The sequence below is a fragment of the Stomoxys calcitrans genome, chromosome 1 (assembly GCF_963082655.1).
Source record: "Stomoxys calcitrans chromosome 1, idStoCalc2.1, whole genome shotgun sequence".
In the NCBI taxonomy this organism is placed as follows: Eukaryota; Metazoa; Arthropoda; class Insecta; order Diptera; family Muscidae; genus Stomoxys; species Stomoxys calcitrans.
Window position 1 is genome coordinate 159,424,215 of NC_081552.1, and position 19,192 is coordinate 159,443,406.

A 19,192-nucleotide genomic window follows, 5' to 3' on the forward strand; every position below is an offset into this window, starting at 1 on the left:
ATTTGTCGAGATCTTTTCCCGGCATCCTTCTTAGGCAAAACGAGATATGGTCCGGTTCGGACCACAATTAAATGATATGTTGGAGACCTGTGTAAATTGTCAGCCAATTCGAATAAGAATTGCGCCCTTTGGGGGGTTCAAGAAGTAAAATAGAGAGATCGATTTATATGGGAGCTGTATCAGGCTATAGACCGATTCAGACCATAATAAACACGTATGTTGATAGTCATGAGAGGATCCGTCGTACAAAATTTCAGGCAAATCGGATAATAATTGAAGATCCCAGATCGGTTTATATGGCAGTTATATCTGGTTATGAACCGATTAAAACCTTATTTGGCACAATTGTTGAAAGTCATAATAAAAACGTCATGCAAAGTTTCAGCCAAATCGTATAGGAATTGCGCCTTCTAGAAGCTCAAGAAATCAAGTCCCCAGATCGGTTTATATGACAACTATATCGGGTTATGAACCGATTTGATCCATACTTGGCACAGTTGTTAGATATCATAACAAAATAGTTCGTGCAAAAATTTCATTCAAATCGGATAAGAATTACGCCTTCTAGAGGCTCAAGAAGTCAGGACCCGATCGGTTTATATGGCAGCTATATCAAAACATGGATCGATATGGCCCATTTACAATACCAACCGACCTACACTAACAAGAAGTATTTGTGCAAAATTTCAAGCGGCTGGCTTTACTCCTTCGAAAGTTAACGTGCTTTCGACAGACAGACAGACGGATAGACGGACGGACGGACGGGCATGGCTAAATCGGCATAAAATGTCACGACGATCAAGAATATATATATATGTATACTTTATGGGGTCTCAGACGAATATTTCGAGTTGTTACAAACAGAATGACGAAATTAGTATACCACTATCCTATGGTGGAGGGTATAAAAATAAGTGTACCTATAATAAAAAAACAACTATGAATAATGAACAAAAGGAACCCTTGCATTTGTAAACGTTATTACTCTGAAACAAACAAAAAATCACACTTCATTCAATAAAATTTCGCAATAAACACGAGCGCCTCCAACAAAAACCAATGCATCTGCACATGCATATAAATTGGCAAAAAGTCGCAGAGCCAGTTCCGACAATGTTTACAGACTGTTAACAAGTTGTGATTCACAATTAATCCCGTAATGAGTGTAGGTGTGTGTGTGTATACAAACCAATTGATCACGCAAGTGAAGTCAATAACATATCAGTGAACTGTGCCTTAAGCCATTCTGGGGAAAATTTATATTTTGCACAACTTTTCAGATGGTGCTGTATCGGTTTACTATTAGTTCCCTGCAACATTTCCTCAGAGATGCTTAATGCATTTCTTATGCGATTTGCCCGAAATATTTCACATATGTAGTTATTTGTTGTGACTTCCAATATCTATGGAAGGTATGGTATGGTAACGCGAAATAGCATTATAAAACCGACCGTTAGAGCATATGGCTACGTTAAATTCCTTTGCAAACGTAAACAGTTTTATTAATCAAAAGAATTAGAATCAGGTAGCGAACCCCATGGCAGCCGGTTGTATGCACCGGATTGACCCGATGGAATTCTTCATCGGCAAGGGCTGCCGCCTCAGTGTACGTGTTCGTCTTTTTCGTCATTGGATTGGCACAGAGTAATTAAGAAATTGTTCTGGTCTGTGGAGGGATTTAAAAGAACCCCTGACCTTGGTTCTGTTCGGTTTGCCAGAACCGCCTCCACCATCGGTCGGTGTCGGTGAGGTGTAACCGGTGCATGGAGTGGTTACATTTCCGATCTTGCTCTGGCCTTACACCACTACGGGAATATAGTCACACGAATATGTTGCAAGGTACTGTGCGGACATACACAACAGTGGGTCACAAGCGTCGCCGTCGTTGTCGGACTATGTAACCCCCGACCACTCCCGTGCGGGAATATACGCAACAGCAGCATCCCAGCTCCAATATTGCCAGACCAGTTGCCGGGAAGTGTATCTTTTGAATTGAATTGCAATGGTATGAGAGGCAAGATCGACGAGATAGTGGATTTTGTGAGTCGGAAGAACATATTGGTTGCAGCGATCCAGGATACAAAGCTGACCAACACCTGCAGTTTGCACAGTTGTCAAGGATACAATGTGCTACGCTTAAGGAATGGAGGTGATAAGTTGGTCTCCGTAATACACTATTCCGTGCAATAAAGACCCATCTCGCCTGCGCCTGGCGCTAATGACCCCAACATGGAGTGCATGGGGATAGCATTTAGGTCTGGTACTGCCGTGATAGAGTTATAATACTACGTGTACATACCGCAGGTTGGTCTTTGTGACCCATTAATGGCCAAGCTTATAAGCCCACATTAGTTGGCTACTCTCTGGCCATAATCGTCTGGTTCCAGGAGACTTTATTGCGTATCAAGTTTCATGGCATTCTACCCTAGGTAACGGGCAGCGGGGCAAAGCAGATTGAAGGCTCCACGTATTGCACGGTGAATGAGGATGCCCCCAATAGGATTACGAGAAGATGTAGCAGTTCGCCACACATAACCATTGCATCCCCTGATCTGAATAAGCCGTCATTTGTTTGGGATCAGACATCGACCGTCCACCCGACTTCACAACCTCTTAGCGCCCGTTGTTTATCAATCAAAAGATGGCCGTATCGGCTTCAAAGAGTACACCAATCGCCGCTTCATTCAACTGACAGCTCCTCCAATGTTCTAGTTGCCGAGAGGAAATTCCGAGACATCAGTAACGCAGCAGCCGCTAGCTTTAAACCAGCCGCTCGAATACACCAAGTTCAGTCCAATTACCCAGCGCAGACAGTAGTACTTGCAGACAAGCGTGATGGGATTCTTTGCACGGACACCACTAACCCCAGAATCTGCAAATTATAATAAAAGGGTATTCAACGAGCATAAGCGGGATTTGTGGCTGTAACACTCAGAGCAATGTAACTTAGGTTCGAGTCACACTCGAACCCCGTTAGACGGGACGACAGGACCTCAGTCCCTTTTGGCGACTTAACCGCGACTGATCCGTAGGATATGCCAGGTTGTTCAACCGTCAATTTATTGTGCATCCCGAGAGTGACAGGGCTAGGAGGAGAGCCATTCGTCGAATCCGTGGTCTCCGGATTATTTTTATTTTTTATTTATTTGTTTTTATTTTGTACGACAAAACCAAAGTCATATAAAGGTTAGCACCTGTATTGTACTATAAATTCAATTTCATATCCGTAATTGTATATAATGAATAAAATGTGTGACTAACATACAATACAAATATAGGATTAAATCACATTACGATCAATTGAAAATTATAAAATGAAAACAAGTAAAAGCGTGCTAAGTTCGGCCGGGACGAATCTTATATACCCTCCACCATGGATCGCATTTGTCGAGTTCTTTTCCCGGCATCTCTTCTTAGGCAAAACAGGATATAAGAAAAGATTTGCTCTGCTAGATTTGCTAGAGCGATATCAAGATATGGTCCAGTTTGGACCACAATTAAATTATATGTTGGAGACCTGTGTAAAATGCCAGCCAATTCGAATAAGAATTGCGACCTTTGGGGGCTTAAGAAGTAAAATAGAGATATCGATTTATATGGGAGCTGAATCGGGATATAGACCGGTTCAGACCATAATAAATACGTATGTTGATGGTCATGAGAGGATCCGTCGTACAAAATTTCAGGCAAATCGGATAATAATTGCGACCTCTACAGGCTCAAGAAGTCAAGATCCCAAATCGGTTTACATGACAGCTATATCAGGTTATGAACTGATTTGAACCATACTTGGCACAGTTGTTGGATATCATAACAAAACACGTCGTACCAAAATTCATTCAAATCGGATAAGAATGGCGCCCCCTAGAAGCTCAAGAAGTCAAGATCCCAAATCGGTTTACATGACAGCTATATCAGGTTATGAACTGATTTGAACCATACTTGGCACAGTTGTTGGATATCATAACAAAACACGTCGTACCAAAATTTTATTCAAATCGGATAAGAATTGCGCACTCTAGAGGCTCAAGAAGTCAAGACCCAAGATCGGTTTATATGACAGCTATATCAGGTTATAGATCGATTTGAACCTTAATTGACACAGTTGTTGAATATCATAACAAAACACGTCGTGCCAAAATTTATTCAAATCGGATGAGAATTGCGCCCTCTAGAGGCTCAAGAAGTCAAGTCCCAAGATCGGTTTATATGACAGCTATATCAGGTTATGGACCGATTTGAACCATACTTGGCACAGTTGTTGGATATCATAACAAAACAAGTCGTGCAAAATTTCATTCCAATCGGATAAGAATTGCGCACTCTAGAGGTTCAAGAAGTCAAGACCCAAGATCGGTTTATATGGCAGCTTTATCAAAACATTGACCGATATGGCCCATTTACAATACCAACCGATCTACACTAATAAGAAGTATTTGTGCAAAATTTCAAGCGGCTAGCTTTACTCCTTCCGAAGTTAGCGTGCTTTCGACAGACAGACGGACGGACATGGCTAGATCGACATATAATGTCGCAACGATCAAGAATATATATACTTTATGGGGTCTCAGACGAATATTTCGAGTAGTTACAAACAGAATGACGAAATTAGTATACCCCCCCATCCTATGGTGGAGGGTATAAAAAAAAATTTATACACTAAAAAGGAATATTGTATTAAATTATCTTAGGATGAAAACGTTGTTAGGTATTTAAAACAAGTAAAAGCGTGCTAAGTTCGACCGGGCCGAATCTTATATACCCTCTGCCATGAGTCGCATTAGTCAAGTTCTTTGTATGACTTTATCAAATATATATACGCTATATCAAGTTATTGACCGATATGAACCGCACTTGTTATAGTTGTTAGAAGTCATAGAAACAACCACCTCCAAAATTTCAGACAAATCAAGTAATAATTGCGCCCTGCAGAGGCTCAGGAAATCAAATTGGGAGTTCGGTTTAAATGGCAGCTATTATTATTAAAGGCTGGTTATTAAACGTTTTAAACCATACTTGGCACAATTATTGGAGGTCATATCGAAACACCACGTGAAAAATTTCAGCCAAATCGGAATAGAATTTCGCCGTCTAAAAGCTCAAGAAAGCAAGTCCCATGATCGGTTTACATGACAGCTCTGTCGAATCTTTAACCGATTTGGCCCATTTGCAATCCCAACCGACCTACACTAATAACAAGTATATATGCAAAATTTCAAGCGCCTAGCTTTACTCCTTCGAAAGAAAGCGTGTTTTTGAAAGACAGACGGACGGACATGACTAGATCGACTTAAAATGTCATGACGATCAAGAATATATATACTTTATGGAGTCTTAGACGCATGTTTCGTGTTGTTACAAACGGAATGACAAGATTTGTATAGCCCCATCCTATGGTGGAGGTTGTAAAAATTAATATTCATTTATTAAATATTTGTTTTATTTATTTTAGCTCTGGGCCAGAACAATGATGGTTTTGTGCGTTGTCCCGAAGAGGCTTTGACTTGGGAAAATCGCAAATTCCTTATAGTGCAAGAAATTTTACAAAATTCCCCTGACATTTTGTGTTTACAGGTGAGTGGAAATTTTATATGAGCTTGTGTTTCTTCTTTATAAAAAGAAATATTTTTCTTAATCTCGATGGCAGGAAGTTGACCATTTCAAATTTTTACAAAATATTTTGGGCAGCCAAAATTACGAAGGCATTTTCTTTCCCAAACCCGATTCGCCATGCCTATACATTGAGGAGAACAATGGTCCAGATGGCTGTGCGATATTTTTTAAGCGCGATAGATTTGATTTGCGCAATTTCGATACACGCATTTTGGAAGTATGGCGAGTTCAAAGTAATCAGGTAGCCATTGCCGTCAATCTGGTCGTGAAACAGACGGGACGAGAAATCTGCGTTTGCACCACCCATTTGAAGGCCCGTCATGGTTCGCTACTGTCGAAATTGCGCAACGAACAAGGGCGTGACTTGATCCGGTTTGTCAAGCCATTTGCTGGAGATCGTGCCTTGATTATATGCGGCGATTTCAATGCCGAACCCACAGAGCCAGTTTACTCGACAATCTTGAATTGTGAGTTCCTTAAATTGGGCAGTGCCTACGCCGACATAAAGGGTGACAGCGACGAATGTAACAATAAAAATGTGAAAGATCAAGTAGCAAACGGTTGCGACAAACTTCAGAAGTCTATACAAAACGAGCCGGCCTACACAACATGGAAGATACGGGAGGATGGTGAGGAATGTCATACAATAGACTATATTTTCTACACCAAGGATCATTTAAAGGTTGGGAAAAAGAATGTAATTTAAACCAAATGTTTTAGTTTTTCTTTGCTCTTTCTTTAATTCAAAGGTTAAAAATTGTTTGGAATTTCCCCATGGCGATGAGATTGGCCTAAATCGTACACCAAGCTTCCAGTATCCCTCAGATCATTTCTCTTTGATTTGTGACTTTGAAATTGTAGATGCGGCACAAACCATTCATTCACAGCAGGAGAAAAATAAAATACAGTGATGCTGTATTTGCTATCTGTACTTCGGAATTCCACATCCTCGAACTATCACCACAAACACACTTCTTTTTCAAAAACACTGCGTAGGCGTAATTCCCACAATCACAACAACCCACCCAAAAAACTTCACAGACACACACACCAACCAATAGATTTGCAACACATTTCCCTTTCTTCAATTTATCTCAAAGGATATACTGAAAACACACGCATACCTACCTATTTTCATCCACACATATCCACACACATACCAATACATACAAATGCAGATTCACTCTTATGAATTGTGATATTAGCTCTTAGATACCAAATCGAAATGGATACGTGAAAAGTCACTTATCCATCGAACTAAACAAATACACGTGCATTCAAACACATACATACGAATAGTAGTTACTTTTTTATAGTTCGCTTTGATTTCTTTTTTATTATAAATAAAATAAAACTGTTAACAACTGTAGTCTCTTTTTTCTCTGAAAAGTAGTAACTCCATTCACGGAAACAAAAATATAACTCGATTTCAATGTCGAAATTATTTGAACCCAATAATTTATTAATTGAAACTGCTTCAATCACAACGATGATTATATCAATCACAGTTTTTGAAAAAGGTGATGAAAAAAACTGATGTAGAAAGAATTTAATAAAAACAAAAATAAATGTTCAAATAATTATTTGATTGATCCAACTAAAACAACTAACAAGTAAAAGCGTGCTAAACTCGGCGGGGCCAAATCTTATAAACCCTCCACCATGGATCGCATTTGTCGAGTTCTATGCACGGTTTCTCTTTTAAGGCAAATAGGAGATAATGGATAAGAATTGCTATGCTATTGGACATACACCCAAGCCAGTAATGGGCTTATTTTGCGCTCTAAATACTAAATAGTAACCTCGAAAAAGAAAATCTAAGTTAAGTATACCATGCGGCTTACAAAATCCTTAATTGTTTTCTATAACACGATGTAAATTGGTTGTTGTTGTTGTTGTAGCAGTGTGTTAAGGCCAATCCGGTACGTACAACCGGCTGCCATCAGGATGTTCCTGGCTGGTATTGTGTCGTGTCTGGTATTGTGTCCCAACCTAAATGCCGGTGCTGTTATCCGAGAAACCGGGCAATAACATAGGAAATGCTCCAACGTCTCATCATCTTCCTCACATGCTATCATTTGCCGCATAAGTAAGCTGGTAGTCCTATTTGTCCCGTTTTGATACCGAAAGCAATATTGACCTCCTTCTTATTTCCATTCAGTAATAGCCTCGTCTTCTCTCGAGTCTTTACATTACTTTAATTGGCTATGACAGAATATTTGTTCCACAAGTCGAACTTAGAATAGCGTTCCAAGCGACTAGAACTTCTGCGCTTATTCTAAAATCTCTGAAACCAAGTTTCGAGGTGTCTCCCACAACTTGATCTTTCCATCGGACTTTTGGTGTTCCCGGTTTGCATGACTTCAAAAGACTTTTTTCCTGGAGCTTCTTCATTCATTCTGACAACATGACCTAGCCAACGCAGCCGTTGTATTTTGATGCGTGTAACTATGCTATCGTCGTCATACAGCTCATACAGCTCGAGGTTCATACGTAGTCTATATTCTCCACTAACGCAAGCTGGTCCATATATTTTACGAAGAATCTTTCTCTCAAATACTCCAAGCACTGCCTCATCTGCTTTCGCAAGTACCCAGAACCATATAACAGCACGGGTAGTATCAGTGTCTTCTATAGTGTAGTCTTCGTCCTTTGAGAGCTGGCCTTGGTTCTAAACTGCTTACTTAGTCCAAAGTAGCATCTGTTTGCCAGTATTATTCTTCGCTTAATCTCAAAACTGGCATCATTCGTTTCGGTTACGGCGGTGCCGACGTAGATAAAGTTACTGACTGTCTCAAATTTGTGGTTCCCAACTTTCTCCATTTTCTTTATCTGCTCGGTTATGCAAGGCTTTTTGGGAGTTGAAACCATTCACTTCGTTTTATATTCTTTCGATTCTTTCAAAGGCTGCAGTTACTATTTCCGGTGACCGACCTATGATATCGATGTCGTCGGCATAGACGAGTAGCAAGTGTTCTCTTGTGATTAGTGTGCCATATCTATTCACATCTGCATCTCGTATAATCTTTTCCAGCAGGATTTTAAAGAGATCACACGGTAGGCTGTCTCTTTGTAGCAAACCTCGTTTGGTATTAAATGGATCGGAGAGATTCTTTCGTATTCTTACTGAGGAGCGCGTATCAGCAAGTGTCATCCTACAGAGTCTTATTAATTTTGCAGGGATACCAAACTCAGACATGGCTTGAAATACCTTTGAACGTAAAGGGGTATCAAAGGCGGCTTTGTAGTCAACAAAGAGATGGTAGGTGTTGATTTGTCCTTCTCGGGTCTTTTCCAGGATTTGGCGCTTCTCTCGATCCGGATCTTCCAATAGGATTTTCGTCGTCCTACCGACCGTTTCGCTGTTCCACAGAGTTACCCAGCGTCGCTGACCACGCTCTTAGCTCGGACTGCGTCGATCCGAAAGGCTTCGGGTTAACCATTCCCACTTACTCCGCTATGACCCGGCATCCAAAAGGACTGTGTCATTCTCAGAGAAGGCGTTTATCTCCTTCCTAACCTCAAAGACTGTTCCTGATTTTACCGTCTTGGTTGTTATTGCCCGCCAGTTTAATGTCCTCAAATATGTTCACACTCGACGTCATCGCGTTAACAGCACACCACCTCACGCATTCCATGATCGCCCGGATTTCTGCCTGCAGGAACGTATTATGGTCAGGCAGTCGAAAACAGATCTCAGTTCCTTGGTTCCCAATGTAGACCGCCAGGCACACTCTGTCCTCTAGCATTGATTCATCGGTATAGCATAATATCCCAGATGGCGACACCATAGTTCCGCCAATCTAAGACTGTGCCTCTGGTAGTAGTGTCTCGCACTCGACCTCAAGTGTCGACAGAGGTATCCGATCGGAAACCTCTTCTAACCCATCCGGGTTTTCATCGTCGCCTTGATTATGGCGCTATGCTTTATTAAGTCACAGTCTAAAATTTCTGCGAACAAAACAAGCAAAAACGCAAAAACACCTCGGGTATATATATACCTTATTCATCAAGTCCGGTAAAAAATTCAATATTTATGAAACCTCTGTAGCTTCGTCGGAACATAGTCCGATCTGGACCGAACTCGCCAGGGTATTTTTTATTGCCTCTAGCTATAGTAAAATAAAGACCTATCTGAGACATATATAACACGGAGTTTCGAAGAGCCTAAGACAGGTCATTATGCCAAATTTGATCGAAATCGGGTAAAAAACGCTGCTTTTATAGCCCGATCTTGACCATACTCGATATGAATGTCGAGGGACCTTACACAACTTATTGTGTCAAATTTTTGCGAAATCGGACAATACTGCGCCTATTATCGGCTCAAGACCCTTAATCCAGAGATTGGTAGATATTACAGCTATTTCCAAACATAGATCTATTTGAGCCGTATTTAACTCGGATGTTGAGGGGCCTAGACGATATTCAACAATAAATGCGGCTTTACGAAATCAAACATCTTTCTGGTCTTAAGACCCATAATCGATAGATCGGTCTATGTGGCAACTATATTCAAATATAGTCCGGTCTGGAATATATTCGGTTCATGTATAGAACTCACTGTAACAAATTTCAGCGAAATCGGGAAATAAATACGGTTTATTACCATTAAGACCCTTAATCGGCAGATCGGCTTAGATGGCAGCTATGTGTAAATATATCCCGATATAATCCATACTCCAGTCGGATATCCGAAGCTGTAATGTAATTCACCGTTACCAATTTTATCGAAATTGCGCCCGTTATGAGCGTAAGACGATATTTATCACATCGGTCTATACGATGTAATAAATTGAGCGAAATTGGATAATAAATGCGGCTTTTATAGGCTTATGACCCTAAATCGACAGATCGGTCTATACACTCAAAGAAACTGAAAAAATGTTTGCTAGGATAGCAGTAATCTTTTTTCAAATTTACAAAATAAAATGTAATGGCAATGAAATTGAAACATGTGACAAATATTACATAGGTACCACCAAAAACGTCAAAAGCGTTTATCGAGGCATAGATCGGATATGAAATTAAGGTCACAAAATAACACGCAGAAAACAGCACCTGCTACACACTGTGCAACCCAGCATCACTATCCCGAGTTGGAGAGTGTATCAGTTTTGCAGTGTGAAAACAACTACAACAAATGACCCACGCCTGAGATGTTACACATATTGGACACACCCACAAGCATAAGCTACAAGACCGACACAGAGAACCTTGCACACAGCTATAGAAGTATAATAAGAAAGAGGGGGGAAATGCAATTTTTTAGTATGCATCGCACTGCCATCGACGCAAGACTCAACCACGTAATAGTAGAAATTATTTGTTCGAAAGTTCATCATTTAAAATCTTCTTGTATTTAGCTTTAAATATATTTTTATGTATGTCTTCCAATTTTAAACAGTATTCCGGATGATGTCTTCAGTGGGAAGACGAAATATCGAATAAAGAATAAAATATAAACTACAAACTAAGACCTCGAAACGAATTTTGCTAAAATAGCAAACAGTTTCCGCAGATTTTAGATGAAAACAATTGAACAGAGCCTAAAAGTGTAATTTCTTAATTAAAATAACATCAGGCAAAATAACTATTAAAATCTTATGATTTGGTCCATCCAAGCACTAAGCCTGCGTATGGAAGAAATACGAGTGTCAAATTTTGGCTCAATATCTCAATTTTTAAAGGTTGTATCATGATTACAACTGAACATTCACACGGACATCGTTAAATAGTCTTAGAATGTCACCACAATCTGAAATATGTCCATTTTGTAGCGTCAGAAATGGATATTTCGATGTGTTGCAAACGGAATGGGCAAATGAATAGCGGGTATATTCATATCCTTTGGTGGTGGGTATAAAAATGATTAAAAGAACTAATTATTTAATTTGAAAAAAAAAAAAAAATTGCAGTCACATTCCTGTTCAAAAAATGTTCAGATTAAATTTAAAAAGTTACTAAATGAATTAATATTTTATTTGAAAATGGCAAAAATTTCAATCATGATCGTTATTAGAAAAAGAGTCCGTATTCAATTAAAAAAAAAATAATTTATTCAAGTAATATTTCAGAACTTTTCCACTTTCAAAATATATAAACTTTGCAAGGTCTCACATCGACAAACTTTTCAAGCTTTCTTACAATGAATTTGATACTTCACGTACTTATATCGACACCATTCGGTATTGATAATGAAGGTAACCCGTATGGTATCAAAGCAATACCGACTGGTATGAATCTTCTTCTTCTTATATGTAAAATTCAATTTGTGTATGTTTGTTTGTTCCGTACGGCTGAACCGATTACCTTGAAATTTTCACAGATTTTGTAGGTTAGCCATAGGCTATATAAATTTTTGATATCGGAAGGGAGACGGACCCTTATGCCAAAAACCAACCCAAAATCAAAAGTGGACCGATCGGGACAATATAGGTATCAAATGAAAGGTATTGAAGAGTATAATACGAATATTATATTAAAATTTAAGTCTAAGTACCTATCGGGCCGCCCCAATCCCAAAACTCCCCAAAACAGACATATTGGACGTTCATTTCAGTATGGGGCTCGGGAGTAGATTTCGAATCTGGCATACAAAATCAGATCGAAGTATAGGGGGTCACGCCACCCCCCAAAAACGCCATTAGATCCATTATGACTATATGATACATGGATGAACCGATTTTCTTAAAATGTTTGTAGATTGTGTACGTTTGCCTGGAAGGAAACATAGACTATATAATTTTTAGACATCGGGTGGGAGCGGACCCTCCCCCTTACCCCCAAAAACGCCACCTAAATACGAAAGTGGTCCGATGACAATAAGGGTATCAAATGAAAGGTATTGAAGACCAAAAAACGAATATGGTATTAAAATTTGTGTCCAAGTACCCAGCGGGGCCCCCAACCCTAAAACTTCTCTAAACAGATATATTCAAAGTTCATCTCAATATGGGACTCAAATGAAAAGTATTATGCAGTAGATTACAAATATGGCATAAATTATTAGGTCAAAGTAATGGAAGGTCGCTCAACCCCAAATATCCCCAAATGGGCATATTAGCCGACCGTGGCTATATGGGATTCAAATAAAAGGTACTTGGGAATAGAAAACGAATTTGATATTCAGTTCTGGAGCCAAGTGTTTTGGGGTACGCCATAAAGCACTCCCTAAACTGAACTTAATTTTCGTTGGTAATAAAGAACGAATATTGATATCTTTTGTCAGTGCATCCTGCAAACGGTTCATATTTACCGGCCATGGCAATATGCGGCTCAAATTAAAGGGATTTGGAAGTGCAGCACGAATATGATATCCATATTTGAGTAGAATTGTATGAGGTCCCATCCCTCCCCAAAAAACAATTCTTATTACCATAATTTTTAAAAGAACCACCAGAACCTAGCTGGGCCAAACTTCTCACACATCAATGAGTGCTTTCCGATGCAAGTTTAAACTCAATTAAAAGGGACCTTTTTTATAGCCGAGTCCGAACGGCGTCTCGCAGTGCGACATGTATGGCATTGTACCTCGCAAATGTCGCCAACATTAAGAGGGGATGACCACCGCATTTTCCGATGTTCTCGCCAGGATTCGAACGCGTTCATCGTCAATGGCACGAATTCGATATCCGTGCGAAGTATTCCCACCCTAAAAAGATATTAGAGAGTTAAAGAAGACGCAGCGAAGCAGGCCGGGTTCAGTTAGAAAAATATATAACGACAAGTACCAATTGGTATGTATTGCTTTAAATACCATACTGTGATTAGCTATATTATCAAACCAAGTTTGTTTCCATTCTCGTTATCACTTGCTGATTTCATTCCCAATGAATTAAACGAATACCATTGAAAATTATTTTAATTTAATTTTATTTCCTTTGTGTATGTTAAAATGACAAACTTCGACATTTTTATGGTCAATATAAAAGTTAACAAAGTCTTTACCATCCATTGTAGAAAAATTGCTTTTTGGGATAAAAAAAATGTTTTAAGATATTAAAATGTTTTAAATAAATTATAATTTGGTAAGCAAATAGTTTGCGGGACTTGATATTGTTTAAGTAATAATTCTAAATATTGGCGTTCTTTTCTGTCAAACTTTCATCTGTTAGCAAATGAGAAGGTGTTATGGATGTCGATCCTCCTTCTTCCATCTTCGATTGCACATCGCGAAGATATGATGCGTCATCTAATATAAAAAAGAAAAATAAAAAATAAATTACACTTGCCAGAAAAAATATTTGTATATATTGACCACCAAAATTTTAAACTCAATAAAATGTTCCAAAGCGTGATTTTTTAAGAGCTAGGGGAAAGATAAAAAAACACATAAAATTCAGAAAAATGTATGAAATTTTTATTTGAATCAATAGTACGGTCCACAATATCATGTCCATGTCCATGTCCGTCCGTCTGTCTGTTGAAATTATACACCGTACTATCCACCACCTCGGGTATATATGTAAACCAAATTTTGTCATAGCAGCTTTATCGAAATACGGTCCGATTTGAACCAAATTCGATACGGATATTGAGAGGTTTAATAAGTATAAGTCACTGTTCGATTTGTAGAACAAAATATTGGTCTTTTTGGTAGCCATATCCAAGTATAGACCGATCTGAACCATTTTCGACACGGATGTCGAAAAGCCTTACATAAGTCACTGTGTCAAATTTGAGTGAAATCGGTTTATAAATGTGACTTTTATGGAGCCAAGACTTTAAATCAAGAGATCGGTCTATATGGCAGCTATATCCAAATCTGAACCGATCTGGGTCAAATTAAAGAGGGAAGTCGAAGGACCCAAAACGACTCACTGTCCCAAATTTTGGCGAAATTGAACAATAAATGCGCCTTTTATAGGCCCAAAACCTTCAATGAAGAGATCGGTCTATATGGCAGCTATGTCCAAATCCGGAGTGATCTGGGCCAAATTGCAGAAAATTGTCGAGCCTAACACAACTCACTGTCACAAATTTCGATAAAAGCGGACAATAAATGCGCCTTTTATGGGCCAAAAACCTTAAATCGAGAGATGGGTCTATATGGCAGCTATATCCAAATCTGGACCGGTCCGGGCCAATTTGAAGAAGGATGTCGATTGGCCTAACATAACTCACGGTCCCAAATTTCGGCGAGATCGGATAATAAATGCGACTTTTTAAGGCCCAAAACCTTAAATCGAAAGATCCGTCTATATGGCAGCTATATCCAAATATGGACCGATCTGGCCCAAATTGAAGAAGAATGTCGAAGGACCTAACACAACTCACTGTTCCAAAGTTTGGAAAAATCGGACAATAAATGCGCCTTTTATGATCCCAAGACCTTAAATCGAGACCGATCAATGCCAAATTAAAGAAGGATGTGGAAGGGCCTAACACAACTCTCTGTCCCAAATTTCAGCAAAATCGGTTAATAAATGTGGCTTTTATTTTTATTTTTTTTTTTTATTTTTACGCTGATCAAGAATATATATGCTTTATAGGGTCGGAAAGGGTCGGTGGTGGGTATAAAAAATATTATATCCGATTGCGGATATAATTGGATACAATTATATCAAACTAGATAAAATAATATAAAATTAGATAGCATTTTATATTAAATTTGTCCCGAATGTTCACCTTTTTCTAGGGGTTTACTAATGCTTATTCCGACAAATGTATGAATAAAATATGAAATAATAGAACTTACCGTTGCTGGTTATGTACAAGGCCGAATAGTAACCACCTTTATATTTGACCACACACCCCTTCTTGTCAAATTTTGAAATGTTCTTTGAGAGAACGACGGAAGAGCTATCATCGTGATATTTTACTAAAGAAAACATTCTATTCCTAAAACAAAAGATTAGATAAATAACAAAAGTGAAAAGGAATCCTATATCAATTTCTTTGTTTTGATCTTAGATCATGTTATGTTACAAATGTAATGAAAAAATCAGACTAATTAATTTTGCATACCTATTGAAATATCGAATAGAACCTTATACGATTTTCTTATGATAGTACGAAAATTGTGGCTTCTACAGCCTTAAAAGTCGAAAGGTATAAAGATATATATGGGAGTTTTACCTAAATCGATTTTGATGAAATTTTGCACACGTATTGGGATGCCAATTAAACGATCTCATGAAAAATTTTGTGGAGATCGGACCAAAATTGTGGCTTCTACAGCCTTAAAAGGCCACATTGGATGAAAAATATATATGGGAGCTATATCTAAATCAGGACCGATTTTTATGAAACTTTGCACACATATGAGGGCGTTAAATAAAACGGCCCATGCCAAATTTTGTAAAGATCGGAAAAAAATTGTGGCTTCTACAGCTTTACATCGGATGAAAACTATATATGGTGCTATATGAAAATCTGGACCTTTATAGGTCAAATCTGACGAAAGTTATATATGGAAGCTTTATCTAAATCTGAGCCGATTTAGATGAAATTTTGCGCACACATTGGGACTTTACACGAAACATTTCATGCCAAATTTGGTAGAGATCGCACCAAAATTGTGGCTCCTTCACAAGGGCATATGGGAGCTATATCTAAATCTGAACCGTTTTTTTTTTCAAAATCAATATTGTCGTCCTAGGACCAAAAAAGACACTTATGCAAAATTTTTAACAACGGACAACAAAGGCGACCTGTACCTTGATTACAAGAATACATGGACAGACAGACAGACGGACATAGCTAAATGGAATCAGGAAGTGATTCTTAGCCGATCCGTATACTTATCGATGGGTTGCTCTTCTCCTTCTTAGCGTTGCAAACAAATGCACAAATCTATAATACCCTGTACCACAGTGGTGGCGCAGGGTATAAAAATAAATATATGTACTTTATTCTATGTTGATACATGCTAAACACAACAATTCTTCAAAAATTTTCAAAATATCTTTAAAAAAAAATTTTGCTTGCCGTTCGGACTTGGCTGTAAAAAGGATGCCCTTTATCTTTGAGCTTAAACTCGAATCGGGCAGCATGCATTGACACGTGTTCCTAAATGGAATGTTCATGGGCAAATTTGCATTTGCACAAAAGAAATATTTGCAACTTACAAATTGGCGATATAAGAATGTACATCTTACAAAATTTCTCAATTGTAAGTATTTAAAAAGTTGTCTACAATTTTATAGAAGTTTGGGTGGCTGAATCTACCGGATCGTTCTAAGGCAGAACTACTTTAGTGAACTGTATAGAGGTTTGCTTCTACTTCGTCGTTATGAATGCCTTATTCGCTGCTATATCTAAAGGCCTACTTTTATGAAGCTAGAACTTGAAGATCTAATCGACATTTCTGGACGGCGGCCGCTTTTCTTGGTGGTTGGGATGGCTGCTGGACATAGTGCTGCCGAAAAGCGTCTTATGGATTTTTTCCTACTCCTGTAGAAAAAATGCTGCCAAATGTGGCACCAAGTATTTTTGAATAATTAATGGTCTGAAGTGCAATATTGCACGATCATTTCATTAAGGAACAGACAGAAAACTCCTTGCATATCAATGACTATAGCCCGATTCTACTTAGGTTAGGTTTAAAAGAGGGTGCAGATATTAATTCGCCCCATGCCACTATGGCCATACACCTAAGCCAGTAATCGGCTTACACCTACGCCAGTAATCGACTTACAAAATCCTTAATTGTTTTCAATACCAATCCCCTAAGTTGGTTCATGTCTGATATTGTGTCTCCATCTAAGTGCCGGTATCTGTTAGACGCGAAAGCCGGGCAATGACAAAGGAAATGCTTCAACTTCTCGTCATTTTCCCCGCATGCCCTACACATGCTATCACTTGCCGCACCGATTTTACATAAGTGAGCTCGTAGTCCTATGTGTCCCGTTATGATACCAATAGTTATACTGACTTCCTTCTTGCTTCCTTCCAGTCTTCCTCGTCTTCTCATGATCTGGATGCCCCTATAGGATTTTCGCCGTCCTACCGACCATTTCGCTGTTCCACGATTCTACTTAAATCTCAATAATAAGGGACCTTATTTTAATATCCAAACTTTTATACATATTGATCCAACATTAATCCCTACACGCAAAAACATACATCGTTTGGGACATTTTTACGACAAACAAAATACTTTTATTACGAAATTTTCCTTTTAGTATAACGTTTCGCTTGAACATATCAAACATTAGCCATAAACGTGGCATCATTGAACGTTACTAAATTTGATAGTTTCTCTTTAATGACAAAAGGGTTTCGATATTCTCAAACGATTATTCGTTTACTGAACCAACGATTATTCTTTGTGTCTTTCCTACCAAAGAGAAAGTGTGAATATTTGAGCGTATATACAATGATGTGCAGAAATACTCTCACTATTGCACACCACTAAGAACTTACACAAGAAAATAATCCCAAGCATGCCCTAAGCTTGCAAAAAGTCACTCGTCACTGTTGAGCAGTTCGAAGATGAGAAGTTTCAAAGTTTCGCTATAGGTACCAAAAATGCTATTTAGTATATCCCATGACAAAAGCTTTAGAGCAATGGACAAATAGCTGCCAGGTACACTCATAGAAACCAGTTTGCTGAAAATAGCAAACACTGCCTGCTGAATATTAGTAGGTAATTTTGCTGCTATTGTAGCAGTAGTTCTGTAATCTCAGCGTCGCAGGCTCCCTGCTGACAAGTCTGTTGTTTACTGAAAAGACTGCTGCTCAATTATGAAGGGGATGTTAGTAGAAAGAAGTAAAAGCGTGCTAAGTTCGGCCGGGCCGAATCGTATATACCCTCCACCATGGATAGCATTTTTCGAGTTCTTTTCCCGGCATCTTTTCTTAGGCAAAAAAAGGATATAAGAAAAGATTTGCTCTGCTTTTAGAGCGATATCAAGATATGGTCCGGTTTGGACCACAATTAAATTATATGTTGGAGACCTGTGTAAAATGTCAGCCAATTCGAATAAGATTTGCGCCCTTTGGGGGCTCAAGAAGTAAAATAGAGAGATCGATTTATATGGGAGCTGTATCGGGCTATAGACCGATTCAGACCATAATAAACACGTATGTTAATGGTCATGAGAGAATCCGTCGTACAAAATTTCAGGCAAATCGGATAATAATTGCGACCTCTACAGGCTCAAGAAGTCAAGATCCCAGATCGGTTTATATGGCAGCTATATCAGGTTATGAACCGACTTGTACTTTATTTGACATAGTTGTTGAAAGTAACAACAAAAAACGCCTTGCGAAATTTCAGCCAAATCGGATAGAAATTGCGCCCTCTAGAAGCTAAAGAAGCCAAGTCCCCAGATCTGTTTATATGACAGCTATATCAGGTTATGAACCGATTTGAACCATATTTGGCACAGTTGTTAGATATCATAACAAAATACTACGTGCCAAAATTCATTCAAATTGGATAAGAATTGCGCACTCTAGAGGCTCAAGAAGTCAAGACCCAAGATCGGTTTATATGACAGCTATATAAGGTTATGAACCGATTTGAACCATGCTGGCACAGTTGTTGGATATTGTAACAAAACACGTCGTGCAAAATTTCATTCTGATCGTATAAGAATTGCGCACTCTACAGGCTCAAGAATCAAGACCC

General features: G+C 38.7%; 1 protein-coding gene and 1 long non-coding RNA gene across 7 annotated transcripts in view; both read left to right on the forward strand.

The window, feature by feature from the left end:
• LOC106092025 (nocturnin) overlaps window positions 1-6,982 on the forward strand; it is a 140,325-nt gene extending 133,343 nt beyond the window's left edge. For all 6 annotated transcript variants that reach the window (XM_013258769.2, XM_013258766.2, XM_013258768.2 and 3 more), the window contains 3 exons: window positions 5,453-5,574; window positions 5,648-6,295; window positions 6,363-6,982. In XM_013258769.2, coding sequence (XP_013114223.1) covers window positions 5,453-5,574; window positions 5,648-6,295; window positions 6,363-6,524 — 932 coding nt within the window. In that variant the 3' untranslated portion in view covers window positions 6,525-6,982. The remainder of the gene's footprint in view (window positions 1-5,452; window positions 5,575-5,647; window positions 6,296-6,362) is intronic.
• Window positions 1,116-3,273, forward strand: LOC131994169 (uncharacterized). The gene is made up of 2 exons (XR_009396504.1): window positions 1,116-1,169; window positions 1,281-3,273. It is a non-coding gene; the product is annotated as an uncharacterized LOC131994169 (long non-coding RNA).
• Window positions 6,983-19,192: the final 12,210 nt, after the last annotated feature.